Source organism: Paralichthys olivaceus, chromosome 12 (assembly GCF_024713975.1).
Source record: "Paralichthys olivaceus isolate ysfri-2021 chromosome 12, ASM2471397v2, whole genome shotgun sequence".
Taxonomy (NCBI): domain Eukaryota; kingdom Metazoa; phylum Chordata; class Actinopteri; order Pleuronectiformes; family Paralichthyidae; genus Paralichthys; species Paralichthys olivaceus.
In genome coordinates this window covers 17,711,224-17,725,896 of record NC_091104.1, presented here as the reverse complement: position 1 = coordinate 17,725,896, position 14,673 = coordinate 17,711,224, and the positions used below count along the sequence as shown (strand labels likewise).

The window sequence follows — 14,673 nt, the reverse complement described above, 5'->3', positions numbered from 1 at the left end:
ATGATTCATGGCACCAATCTGCAACTACACTATTTCACAGCAGCCATTTTGTGTCATTCTTGCAAGCAATCAATCAAATTCATGTGGGAAGTAAAATGTTTCAAGTGACAACCAATGTTTTACCTTTACACTGCCATTGCATATGATATACTGCCATTTTCAATGATTTTAAGTATTTGTCAGCTTATTCGTTTGTTGTCTTTTTCCAGGTAACTACCCCCGTCCCTCTAACTACAGCGGGACGGCCAGTGCCAGCTACAGTGGCCCCGGCCCCGGCATGGCCAACAGCCTGGGAATGAATGCTACCAGCCCTATGCACGGCCAGGGTCCCGGCCAGCCCATACCTGTAGGACGTAGCCATGGCCCGGGCAACCAGAATAGAGTTTATCCGCCAATGGCTCCCAGCTCTCCCAGCATGCCTCAGCCAGCTGGGCCAGGGATGGGTCCTCCATCTTTGGGTAGCTCTAACCGCAAGGTTCAGGAGGCAGGAGCCGCTGTGGTGCTGGGATCTGCCAACTCAACACACAACAGGTAATAGCACAGCAAGGACTCAGGAGGTCGGATTCATGAAAGAAATATTGTATTTTAACTGACTAGCTATTGTTTAAATATAATTTCTTAAATTGTTTTATATGACTTTTTAGTTGTGTGTTCCTGCACCTAATCAGTCCTAAAAGTGATCTTGAATGAAGAACTGGGTAACGGTGCCACTCCAATAGAGATGGCCTAAATTCTTTGTGGGACTGAGGCTTTTATTTTACTTCACCTGGAAATAGTGGTAGGCTAAAATTAGGGGACAGCAAGCATCTCTTTCTTATATCACTTACTCCTGCCATGCTGCAGGTCGTCTCTGAGGACGTGCACTCAAAAGCACTACAGAGAGTTTCTTTGCCACAGAGTTCTTCTTTTTAGATGTGCAGGCATGAGTTGGTTCTCAGGGGTTCCACACTTCTATGAGCCATTTGCAGAACTATCCCTATTTTCACACATCTCATAAAGTGCCTGACATTTTGATAGCTGGCACTATACACCAAGTGTCGTTTGTTGCAGGAAGAGAGATATTGGCTTGTGAGTAGACTGTATGGGTTGAATACTGTCAAAACATAAAAAAGAAGAAAAAGCTAACCAAAGGTTTAACAGTGAACACACCAGAGATGGAGGTGACACCAAGCACCTCAACACAAATACAGAGCACTTTGATGCTATAAAGGTATATGAGTTAGAGATATTATTTTTCCATCAGGGTTGGAGCTTTGAATATATGAGTCTTTGTAGCGTTAGAGGCCGGGGCTGTTGTGGGATTGTGTGGGCAGTAAACTTTCGCTGAACCCCACCGGGGGGAACTTGATGAAACATGGTCGCCTTCAGAGGGGGAGGGTGGGTTTCTGCGCTTCCTCCAATCAGTGTGCGGTTTTGGCTGATGATGCATGGTGGGAGCAGGCTGAGGTAGCACATTAACATGTGTCAATGTTCATTTCTGATGATGCATGAGTCAGACTGTGAGCGAGTGATGATGTTTCAGATGAAGTTTCTCTTTTTATCATGGGGGGGGATCTTGTTGATGGCTGAAGGCGACCTTCGTATGTAAGGTCCCCAGCACAGATGCAGCCGACCCCACCCACCTCCAACCACTGGCCTGTACCCCACCCTGACTCCACCCGTCCACAACCTTCACCTCCACTCAGATCTCATCACCCATGCATCCTGCCATCCTCACACTCACAGCACCATAGGTAGGTCTGCCACCCTCATGATGCATGTTAGTATCTTAAACACAAACTGTCTATAAGTGAACGTGTTTGTGTGAATGCTTCAAGCTCAATAGAACTGAAAGTGATCATGATATTTCTCACCCGCTCCCCTCTGCGAGCAAAACAAGAGGAGTCATCGCTGTTGTCGTCGTAATTGCCATCTTCACCTTCATCATCATCACTGTAGTCATTATCATCTTCGGCATGTGTTAGTCACTGTAATAGCAACCACAAAGGAGCACATACACTATATTGTGTGCTTTGTGTCTACATTTTTCGAGGGGGGGCTGACAGTATATGTGATTAATTAACGTGTATCTGGGGGGGGCGGCAGTGCTATTAAGAGATGGCTGCGCTGTCAATAAGAAGTGGCACGACACGATCCTCACTGCTGGGACCAATCAGATCCCCTGTCAGTCTCTGCTCACAGTCACCAAGACACCAGAGAGGTGTCACTCTCTCTGTGCTGCTGCTGGAGGAGGAGGAGACGTTCTCTGTTTGTTTATGAATTTCTCTAAAATGTGTATTTTTGTATCTTCATCTATTTCTCCATCTTTACAGCGATCCATTTTGATTCACTATTTGCCGTGAAAGTGTCTGTGGGTTCCTTGTCTTTGCTGTTTTTGGGATCAGGCAGTCATAAGTTTCATAAAGACCAAGCAGCTTGTTATTTTGTATTTTCTACTGGAAGTCTCTCTTGTTTTTCTCTCTTCAGTGTTGCTGTTAATATGAGCCATTAGGAGGTTTGTTTGTTTACTTATTTTTGGGTTGAGTTAGGTGTAGAGTGAAGTGGTGGGGAAAGTCGATCCACACGGGGGGTGGGGTTAACTCCCTCTTAGTGGACAACTCGACACACCAAGCGGTTGAATAAATTGTTACAAGGTGAACGTGAAGGTGCTTGCCAATGAGATTAGGTGTAGAATTTAATAAAAGCAAGCCAGTTCAGTTCGTCGTTTAACATTGTGCTGGAGGAAAAACTAGCAGACGCTGGATATTCAGAAGACTAATATATGACTAAAAAAAAAAAAGTCTGCCAGCTGGCTGACAATATTTGTTGTCACTAATCTGAACCAAATTTCTATCTGTTTCTTTATTCAGCATTTTTTTTTTTTATTGATAATAGCTTTTACAAATAGGAGTTTTGGCAGCGAGTATTTTTACTAGTTTAAACAGAAAAAAAGCCAAAATGTTTTGTTACAATGAACACTTTTGCAGAAAACTCTAGTTTCTTTGCTGCTTGTCTCACCCTCACTGTTATTCTTGTCTGCTGTCGCTCATATTACCTCTTTCATCCCTTTCCCTTCTGCTTCTGTTCTCTCTCCTCCCACCTGTTTCACTCTTTTTTACCAACTCTCCCAACTGTATCGCCCTCTCCGTCTCTGTGCAGCTCTGTTATCCTACCCAGACTGTTTTATCTCCCTCTGTCTTTCTTCCTCCCAATTTGCTTTTTGTTCTCCGCTGTCTCCAGCACAGCCTTGTTATGTTTTTCTTCCTCAGATCCCACTTTAGAACATCTGAGGGAGATCAGGAGAAAATTGGCCTACGAAAAACCTGCAGTTAAAGGCTCCAGTACCCCGTTTGCTCTCCAGATCTCAGCGCAACATTCTGAAACATTCAGACCTAGTTCCTCTCTGTCTGCGAAACAAGTAGTTAGTCGTAGCACATGTCTAGTTTTTGCCCTTTGATGCATCAACCCTGTGTGAACTGCCTCGGCCGCCCACTCACGACCTTCTAAATCAGTGGCTAGCAGGCTGCTCGCTCCTTCTCTCCCTCTTTTTTCTTCAACACCTCCCCTTTCTCTTCTTTCCCCACCAATAATCCCTCTAAATTTCCACCTCTAATCCCCCATATCCATCCTCCCCTGACTCACACACACCCTCACACACTCGTAGACACACTTCGGCTTCATTACCCTGAGTGAAAAGAATGCCAAATGAACAGAGGAGGGCCACTTCTCGTATCCCATGGCTGCAGGCGAGGGTTGTGATTAAATCTTCATAAAGTGAGGCGTGAGGGTTTTTTCCCCTCAAGCTCTCTCAGAGTTTCTCCTCCGGCCAACCGACTGAAATCAGAAACTAATGTCCCGCTTTTATCGGTTACTCAGTTTGATTGGTTGTTGAGGGGAAACAATGTTGACCTTCAGAGTTTTGGAAACAGAGAAAAGAATCCAGTCGCTCTACTTAAAGTCAAAGCAGAGGGATCATTTTTGAAATCTAGGAATTGATGCTTCTTCTGCTGTTCTACTTACAAATAACAAATAAAAAATAAAGCATGTATATGTTATTTGTTTGTGCACTTTTACCTCATTTTAAATATAGATTCTGGTCAATCTGAAAATGAGGTTAATCAGCTTCATGTCAGCTTGTTGACATGTTGGGGGCACTATAGGCTGCCAGTTGCCAGGATGAAAAGCTGCAGCGTATGAATTTTGACATGTTATGTTCGAATAACACGCACAATGTCAGGCCTGTCAGTGTGGAGGAGGTACGAGTTTGTTTGGGAGAAAGGTGTGGAAGAAAATATTACGGGCTTGGGGATTGATGTTGGGGAATTTTTGGAAAAGAGGAGAGAACAGAAAGTATTAAAAGGTATAAGCTTTTCTTGGCAGCAGCTTCTGAGGACAGAATTGGCTTTTCAAATGACTTTCCAGCGCTGCCGGCGACACTCTACAAAAAGTTCCTGGAGCTATAGGAACGGGCGCTGTCGAAAAAATAAGCACTTAGTGGAAGAAGAGCAAAGCTCAGAGAAAGAAAAAAAAAGAGCCGTAAATCAAAGGGAAATTGAAGAGAGAAAAATGTTGGAAGAGGGAAGAAGAGAGGAGAGGAGAGTGCTCCCAGGCAAATCCTTGCCAAATAATTCATTTCTGACCTCCTTAGTAAGTAAATTTGCTAAATAAATAAGAGCAGCGCTTGAATGTCAAGAACGGAGGATGCTGCCTGTGGCGCTTTGTCGCTCGCAGTCTTGGCAGTGCTGCGGAGCGCTCTGCTTTCATTAGATGGGCAAAATAAATGGCTTCTCCTCCATCCATCCTGAGCTGTTTGATGTTTGAGAAGGAGGGGAGGGAGAAGAGTAGCTTTTCTCTGGATTTAATATGTTAAAAGCTGTCCTTTTATTTTTTTGTGGAGGACTTATTCTGGTCTCCCCTCTGTCTGTGCATGTTTGTCTGTGTGCTGAGTTGAGTCAGGAGTTTGGAGGAGCTATGAGCCCAAGCTGCCCTGAGAACAGATTGGGTCCATATATAATTCATGGCCTCCAGCCGATCCACTCCATCCTTCCATCCAGCAGCCTCTCTCTGGCTCTTTTTCTCTCACTTTCTTCTCCACACTCTTACACACACACACACACACACACACACACACACACACACACAAAGCCGAGGGATCGATAGGGAGGGCCGCTCAGCCATCACACACTCCTGCAGTCCCAGCACTTCTGCTGTCTCGTCCAGTTAGCAGCTCTGGGAGGCATCGGCGCGGCCTGTCACCACGAATGAAGGACAAAGACGCTGCCACTTCTAGAGAGACACCGTCAGCTGGTTGGCTGGCACCTCGTAACCATGGCGTCCCCTTGGCAACAGCACACACCCTGCGCATGAACACAAGGACACACTCATATACACACACATGCACGCACACACACACACACACACACACACACACACACACACACACACACACACACACTCACACACACACACACACACACCCTGCCCACGGTGTGATAGTGGCCTTCTCTGATGCCCTTCACACATGTGGACTGAATAACAAGAGGAGAGAGAGATGGTTGTGTCTGTGTGCGTGCGTGCATGTGGTGTGTGTGTGCGTGCAGTGTGTGTGTGTGTAGAATCAGGGAATAAACCGAGGGGGAATGTGAACAATAGAAAAGTAATTTTCCTTTTAAAGTATGTGACCACAGTGTGTTTAATTGATGCATTTCAAGGTGTGTGATGATGGCTTTTCTACCCTGAAAGGCCAAACAATATATATATATTTATATATATATAAATATATATATATGTTGTGATTGTCTGTGTATGATCTATAATGCTCTGTCAAAATTCTGTAACTTTTCAAGAAAACTCGGGTGAGAGTTTTCCAGTAGTTTCTTTCTCACTCTCTCCTCAGGCCACTCCTAGACAACAAACCCTGGCCTGATGTTGTTTGGATAGTGTGTGTGTGTGTGTGTGTGTGTGTGTGTGTGTGTTCACTCTGCTCATTCTCATGGAACAGCGATTACCTAGCTCTGGGGCGCTGAGCCCCCCCCCCAGCTGGTCCAACAGGGACCCATGCACACACTACTCTGGCTTCTCCGGCCCTAATTTCCCTCCCTTCGTCTTTCTCTCGTTTTTTACAAGTTCTCCACTCCCTCTGTTTCCATCCCTTCTCTTCTTTCCTCCACTTTCTCTCCCTCCTTCCCCTCACTCACTCTTTCTCTTCCTCTCTGCTGCAACAGGATGCTTTTTTCTTCCCCAGCACAAAGGTGCCTGAGAGCAAGATGAATGTGCTGTGCCGTTTTTTTTTTTCTTCCCCCGATAGCGGCACATGCATATATTAAGTGTGATTAAACGCTGTGCAGTGCCTCCATCAAGTGCTTTCTAATGGGCTTTTTTATGACATGAATTAGTCATAATGGGAGAGTGCCACAGTCGAAAACCTCCAACCACTGTTGTTGTTGTTGTTGATTTGGATGTTTCACTATTCACACGAGAGCTTGTGCTTATATTCCTCAAGGTGGGTGAGGCGTGTTTTTACATTATGGATGGATAAATGAGCTCCACAGGCATGTGGCATCTTTAAACTTATTTTTCCTTGCCGGCTTAACATTTCTGTCTTTTTGTGCGGCGTTTGCACGCAGAACACATTTCCGCTCGCAAGAGAAGGTGCAGTGATTAAAAGGTAAATTTATTTCTGTGTCTTGACTCACACAGAGCTTTTTAAGGAACATGTAGGAAGCAAATGAGGGAGTCTATACTTCCCTCATTATAGGGAAATGGGGCCAAATAAGTGTGGATTTGGTGCGAGCTTGTTCCTTTGCCATGGAGCTCCCCTGTGCACCTCGGCCCCCATAGAGGGATTACATATGTATCATCAGCCGTGCTCTATGACTAATTACATCTGTGAGATGAGATTATGGGGAGGTTTACCAAGCCGATCCCTCCTCTTAGGCTATGTGTATCGGTTCCAACATGAGGTATTATGATTTGTGTCTGTGAGTGTGTGAACGAGAGAAAGGTGCCAGTTAGGAGGTAATTGACATATAGACATAAATCCGGATAGTATTTTTCTTTTTGTCCACATGAAACTGTGCTGCAACTGTGCTGCCAGATACTCCTCATTCCTTCCTTCCTGCTCTCATTCCATCCTTTCCTTCCTTTACATTCACTCAGCTGTCATCCACATTTCCTCTCCCCTCCTCTTTTCATCCTGCTGTCTCAGGCTTCCACCTGTTTTCACTTATTTTCTTGATCTTTTAGGCCTCTCTTTCTCTCTCTGTTCATCTCTGTGTCTTTTCTCTCCATCTGTCTCCCCTTTTTTTTATATGGTTGTCCAGGAGATAATCTTGAGTCAGCAGGAGATAGACCAAATTGTTCCCAACATGGTGTTCCCTTTCAGCCTCCATGTCACAGGCTTTGGCCTGCATGGCATGCAACAATAAACTCTGCCTTCAATCACAGACACACACACACACACACACACAAATGGCTAGCATTCAGCAGGTTGCAGATAAGCCCCTCTGATGTCACTTGCATCACCATGTGATGAGCTGCCTGAGAGAGAGGGGGGAGGCTGAGGGAGAGAGATTGAGCGGGATTGATTTCTGCTGTCACCATGGCAACAAATAACATGATCCTCTCCAAAAGCACACCTTAATTAGTTAAATTATGACTTGAGGGAGAGGGAGGCAGAGGGGGAGAATGGGGGAGGGAAGGGCAGATTTGTGTAAGGGGAGAGCAAAGACGGGATTCAAATTTTTTTTTTAATGCTGCATGGTGAATCTTTTGGAAGAGCTGTTTGTTTGATCAAGGCTATGTTGCCTTTTATTGTGACTTTCAGATACACACGCCACACGGTTTTTACAGTAATGTCAGAGTACATACTGCCAGACATCTTCTCTGTACGATTTTGTGACTTCTGTTCTTCTGCAGTGTTCATTGTTACTCACTTATGTCTTTACAGCCTGCCATTACATTGTGGATCTAAATATAAATATCCACTTTCCTCTTTCTCCTCTCTGTATGGTAGGCAGGGCAGCTATCCAGGCCCCGGCATCAGCCAAGCAAGCACTATGGCCACCGCCATCCCCTACAGCCAGCCAGCAGGCAACAACAGCTCTGCTATGGGTAACGCGCAAGGTCCAGCCTACATGCCGCCTTCAGGTATTCAGCTCATGCCAACTACTTCTTGGCTAATGTTGTGCAATGGTATATTTCTTTGAAAATATGGACATGTGGCACAGGTAATGAAATATAAATCTGTGACGCTGACAACAGGTGTGGTCCCAAATGCAGACTAGACACGAGGAAAGCTCCAATAAATAGTCTTTAATTAAGGTTGCGAGCACAGGTAGGTGGTCAGACATATCCAAAAAACACAAAGGCTGAAGGGAAGGAAAGAAAAACACGGCTTGATCCTAAACTCATAAAGATCACACCAGGAACACTGACAGGGGAGGATAGGTACAGGAAACATGGGGATTGAACACATGAGTAAACAAGACGGAGGTGAAACTAATAAGGGAAGGGAAACAAGACAAAGACATTAAGTAAAGTGAGAAAGACACACAAGGAAAAAAACCTTCAAAATAAATTGGGAAATAAAGAACTCAAAGTGCAATCCAGGCTATTGTGTCAAGACAAATTAGCATCTGGGTCCACGGCCAATATTTTGGGGCTTCCAGTGACGACACCGGATATCCAGGGGAAGACTGACTGTGTATTCACATGCTCCTCGGAAGGTCCAATTTCCTGAGTTGTGTTCGGGTGTGTTCTTCAGCTTTGAAGTGGGAATGTGGAGATATCATGGACCCTGTAAACAACAGATTTGATACATTCATGTGTTTAGAGCAACAGCTTGACGCCGCTGTCCAATAAAGAAATAAGTGTGACAGGCATATTAATAATTTAAAAACAAATCATCATCATCATATAAAAATGTCTTTATTGGTTTAAAATTAATAATAGTGTTAGGCTCTTGTGAGAGATGGATATTGAGTTTGCAAGTGAAAAAAGTAACATTTGACAATTTGATATTGAAATCTACTATTTAAAGCCGATTTTAAAATGTTGTTGTTAGTAATAATGACATCATTACTCACATACCAAAATTGGCGCCAACTTTACAAGTTTTTGTTCTGAGTTGATATGATGTTCAGATGCATTTTCCCTATTGGGAATCAATTTTTTTAATTATTCCAACTACACCTGATCACACAAAATGAGTCTTCCATTCCCCATACACTGTTTACAGTCTAACTAGTTTCTTTTATCAGACTTGTCGAACATTTCTCCACACAAAACACAAACAGTGGTACTTTTTGTAGGCGTTTGGGTCCAGGTGACATTTTGGCTAATCTATAAAATGAAAAAGTCGCTAGCCATTGAATGTGTTCCACCTCTTGGTCAAACTACAAAGGTTTCCAACCCAAAATCTTGTTCCTCGCCTACAGATTCTCCATATTCACATAGTCAAAGTGCAAACACAAGAAGATTATTAGCTTGTGACATAAAAGGTCCATACAACAGAAACTCTTTCCAAAAGATCCATACCAGAAACATAATTCCAAACAAGGAATCACAAGTTCACAAAAAGGTCCAAGAAAATAAGAGACTGGGACAAAATTATGATAATAGCAAAAGAAATGTCAAAAGTGGAAGCACCCAAATATTTGGAAAGCACACACCAGACAAGGGAGAAATGTTGGATAAATGATTTCAGTTTAACTTAAACCTCATAGAAAGAAGCTGTCAGCCTCCTACAGCCACAGTCAACAGTTATATATAAAAAGAGGCTGTTACTGAGTAAATGTCGATTTGAATAGAGCCTGTTGAATAAGCAATCACGGTCCTCCGGGTTCATGTTAGACAGTATAATGGTATATTGAATATATAGCAGAAGCAGCTCAGAATAATTTCCATTCAGAGACAGAGGAATACAGAAGGGGGCAGAAGGGGTAAAAGTCAGTGGAAGGGCAAGAAATGAAGAGTTCTCTCTGATACCAGTTATTTCTCTGTGCTGTTACTTTGTCTGTAGTGCTGGTGCTCCAGTGAGCAAAGATTAATGTGGTGCATAGGTCTTTCTCTCAGCCCTTCACCCTGTTGCATTGTTGCTAAATGCACCTTGGAGTAGCACTGTGGCTCCAAAAATGAAAGGCACCTTTTATTTAAAACCAAATATCAGAATGCGTGACATTTGGAAAACTTCAAAGAAATTAGAGCGTCAAGGTTCCTCCTAACTCATCTGGTTTGCCCCTGGGCATGGGTAAAAAGCCATTAGTTTTCCTACTGTGCAGCAGCACAAGGGAAGAATAAAGAGGAGAGCCTTGTATCCAAGGACCCCCTTCTCTCTGTTGATGAGAAATATGCAGCCCGGCTCTATTAAGATTAGTCTTAACGATCTTAACTCTTCTTGAATTAGAAACCTCATGAAGGCACACAAATGTCTTTTAAAACAGAAACAAGTCTCCATGTCAGCCAGCGTCTCTTGAATGCTAACCTTCCCATTCTGTCACCACTTTTGAATGTGTGGGAACATGTATGATTTCTCCCAAACTGATGATGTGCAGCCAGTGAGAAGAGAGCACTAGCTTGCTTTTTGTGTGTAGATCTCATCTCATTCTCTTTCTATGTCTTTCCTTAAGCAGCAGTCTTTTCATATGTCCCTTTGACAATCTTCCCTTTGCAGGCTTTAGAGGGGCCTTGAGAAGAACCGAAAGAAAGAATGTAATATTTCAGCTGCAGAAAGACATTAAACCATTTCACAATGTCTGACTTTGTCTGTGGCATAATACGAACCATTATCCAGTAGCCTTCAGTGCACACAAAGAAGACACCACTCATTAGTTAAAACATGTTGAATCGACCATACTGTGAAAACATGCAAAGTTTGCCCCTTCATTCCACTGTGGTGAAAGAACACCTTTTTTTAACAAACTTATTTGGTTTATATGAGATAGGTTTGTTACAGCCAAATAGTAAAACTGCATGTTAGCATTTGTGAGACGTTTTGTACAATTATCTCCCAGTAACTGTTTTCTCATTGTTGGTGAAGGAGCCATGGCGATGTCAGGAGACGGAATCATGAGCCCGGATGGGAAACCCAAAGCAGACGTGAAAGAGGACACAGGCCCCGCCAACGAGACTCACAAACCAAAGGTACGCCTTTGACCTCTTCCCTCTTACCCTCTCTTTGTTTTATTTTCTTCTTTTTTCACCTCAATCTGCTGATGAAGCAAACCAGATGTTGTTTTCCCACCATATTTAATGATTCGTTTAACATTTAACATTCCTAATGTTTTCATCCCTTTGTTTGGCATCCGCAGTACACACATGTACATGCACACATTTAAACACAACATGGAAATGCTGTGCATACACACATACAAATACACATAAAGACAAAAAGCTGCACTGTGGCCCTTCCACTCCCTCACAAACACACACCATCCTTCTCTTAAACACTACTTTCTCAGTTTCTCCACACACACACACAGACACAGACACACGTCTCAATTCACAATGCTGACTTCTCATTTTGCCCCAAAATTGCTGCTTGGCTTGGCTCAGCTCAGCAACAACAGAACTCTGCTCTTTGCTCTTTTCTACTCCCTCCCCTTGTTTTTGTTTAACAACCTCTCTCCCACATAGACACACACACATGCACTCACACGAACACACACACACACACACACGCTTACACCTCCATCACATCCACTACACGTCGTTTCACTCCAAATCCCTGTCTTTTCTTTTGCTGATTAGGGTAGTAGGGCCTTTTGAATTATTTAAGGCAGTCAGAGCAGCCAGAAAGACCCCCAGTGCTCCCAAAAGAGATGATCTGTCTGCCAAGAGAGAGGGAGAGAGATGGGGGAGCGGGGGGGAGTGGGTTGGAGACAGAGAGAGGGAGGAGAAAGATAAGGTTTTGCTGACATGAGCATTCTGTACACAGACCAGAAGCTCTTGTCAGGCTGTCTCAGTCTCTTTCACTCTCACAGACACACTGTTTGCATCTAACTGGGTCTAGAATTTTTTTTGTAGAATTACCAGAATGTGTTGCAATACTGTGTTGCATTTCCAACGTTAAAATTTAACTTAAAGCTGAAATTTGTAACAATTCTTAGTTATAATGTTATATATTTTGTTGAACTGTGTTCTGACATTACTCAAAATGTTTCCAACAATGTTAAAACCCAGAGAATTCACATTTTCACTCAGTTGGTCACCTTTTAATTGAGCCATATCGACTAAGTCACATCAGGTAGATTTTTATTAGCAATGGTAGTGACGACAACAGCTCCCATGATCCCAAGCTGCTTCACAACGTCTTCACACTAGGGTCTTTTATTATTGTTTTTAATGCGAAATCCAAAGTGGCCAAAGTTACAATTTGTACGTTAAAACCTCTTTATATACAGTCTATGGTTAAAACATAATAAAATCACTTAATGATGCTCATCAGTCAAATACTGAAGTATCCAAACTAAAAGTATCCATCATGCAACACTGCCCTTTATTTACTGTTTTTTTAAAATTGTGTGTTAGAACTCACTCTTCAAGATGTGAGCAGAATTTTGGTTAACAGGTTTACATGGGTTGTTCATGACTTTATATACTTTTGAGTATACAAGGATATAAAAAGTGTTGGTGGTTTTATTAGATTATATTCTAAAAAAATAAAAAAAAAATAGTACAGATGTCAAAGTCTTCAAATGGAAATACTCAACAATGGAACTACCTCAGATATCTACTTAAATACAGTAATTGATTGACTAGATGTGCGTAAACAGTCCTATGACCACACACACACAAGTTAGATGAGATTGTCTGCTGTTACTGTCTCAGTACTGAACTCAACAATGTGTCACATTGATACTGAGGAAGTGGATGAAGAAAAGAACAGAGAGTAATGTTTTTGTTTAAAGATAATTAAAGTCCTTGGCTGTCTTCTTCTCTCTCTCTCTTTACCAGCTACAGGACGGCTACAGCAACAACAACAACAGCAGCGGCAGCAGCTCCCAGCAGTGTGTGTCCCAGCCAGCAACACCAGGCGGCGCCTTGCCCGTGCCCTCCCCCCTCTCACCCAGCCCGGCCAGCTTGTCCTCCTATCACGGGGACGACAGCGACAGCATCAGCAGCCCACCATGGCCACTCAAGACCCCTTCTAGTCCCGTAAGAATGAGACACTGTTGGTTGGATGAGTGACAAAAGAAGTGGAATTACATTAATATTTAGAAACAAAGACCAAACCAAGGACAATAACCACTTAGTTTGATTCATTTGTGTGCGACTAGAGGATGATTGTGTAATAATTAGATCAAAAACTGGTTGTTAGACCACAGAACTCTTTAGAAACCTGGGCTGAAGCCAGACGTCATGTGGGATGAAACTTTGTCGACCAGTTCAAACGTGAGGGACATGAATGTGCAGTAAAGGAAATTATAATAAAATAAAAAACAGACTGAAAAATGCTCGAAAGAAGTGTTTATTTTTGCTCTTTCATTCAATCCACGGCAGCCTACATCAGAATGTGTAAACATAGGATGAAGCAATAGGATACAGCAAAGAAAAACAAACCGTAGAATAGACTATATATAGAATAGAATATATAGAATACACTGTGTGAATTCATCTAATCAGCACATGTAACCTCAAGTGCTCACATTACAACATTTTCATAAATAAAAGGTCCAATTCTTAGATCAAAGTCCCAATTAGTTTGTCTCCTTTTCTTATTTCCTCTCTCCGTCCCTTCTTAGAAAGCCAACCCTAACGCCTCCTCCCTCAGTGGGGAGCGAATCGCGCGCCTTTATGAGCTGGGTGTGGAGCCAGAGAGGCGGGGCTGGGTGGAGCGATATCTGACCTTCATGGAGGAGAGGGGCACGCCCGTCACCCAGCTGCCCGCTGTGGGCAAGAAGCCGCTGGACCTGTGGAAGCTCTACATGGCTGTCCGTGAGATAGGAGGCCTCGCCATGGTAACGTATAGGCGACGTGCTTAAAGATGATGGAGATAACAGATATGGATTTAAGTATATTTAAGTATTTTTAGCTGAACACAAAGTCACATTCAATAAAGTCCTTCCACCCTGATCATTTGCATTTGCTACTCAGTATTCTACAGCATATGCACTCCTGCAGCACGGCATATGGCGAGCCTGTAAACGTTAGGAGATGCTCGAGAGAATGAGATGCATGAAATATATCTCGTAGAACCTACAGTGTGTTCCTGAAAATGTCACAACACAAAAGCTCTGAGCAAAACTCCATGGCTGTCAAAACCTGTGTGATTAAAAAAAAAGCACATACTAAACATGTAAAGCTTTATGTGCTTAAATTGGCACATTTGACAGGAAGCCAAGAGAAAACAATAGCTAACATAACGCACCAACCACAAGATTACACATCATATTCCACAACCACAGGCTTTAATCTGTGACTATAATAGCCTCCGCTCTTCCACAACAATATGGAAACTACCTGCAGGCATTTGGACCCATTCACCCATGAGAGCATCTGTTAGGTATGAGCAGCGATGTTGTGTCAGGGAATAAGTCCTGACCTCCTCCATACTGTTCTATTATTTTATGTTGTTAAATTAGGATTTCACCTAATTGGAATTCAGTATTAAAAGCATGTGGTCCTCATACCTATGTTTATATATAGTTTATTTCTTTTTGCTGTTAGACAATGCAAAAATATTTTGCATTACTC

At 43.0% G+C, this 14,673-nt stretch overlaps 1 protein-coding gene across 7 annotated transcripts in view; it reads left to right on the top strand.

Annotated features, from left to right (window-relative positions):
- LOC109627887 (AT-rich interactive domain-containing protein 1B-like) overlaps nucleotides 1–14,673 on the top strand; it is a 204,397-nt gene that overhangs the window by 175,329 nt on the left and 14,395 nt on the right. For 5 of the 7 annotated variants that reach the window (XM_069536161.1, XM_069536160.1, XM_069536157.1 and 2 more), the window contains 6 exons: nucleotides 210–531; nucleotides 1,572–1,733; nucleotides 7,994–8,127; nucleotides 11,018–11,121; nucleotides 12,934–13,134; nucleotides 13,722–13,937. In XM_069536161.1, coding sequence (XP_069392262.1) covers nucleotides 210–531; nucleotides 1,572–1,733; nucleotides 7,994–8,127; nucleotides 11,018–11,121; nucleotides 12,934–13,134; nucleotides 13,722–13,937 — 1,139 coding nt within the window. The remainder of the gene's footprint in view (nucleotides 1–209; nucleotides 532–1,571; nucleotides 1,734–7,993; nucleotides 8,128–11,017; nucleotides 11,122–12,933; nucleotides 13,135–13,721; nucleotides 13,938–14,673) is intronic. The other 2 variants (XM_069536159.1, XM_069536158.1) reach the window with 1 other exon arrangement.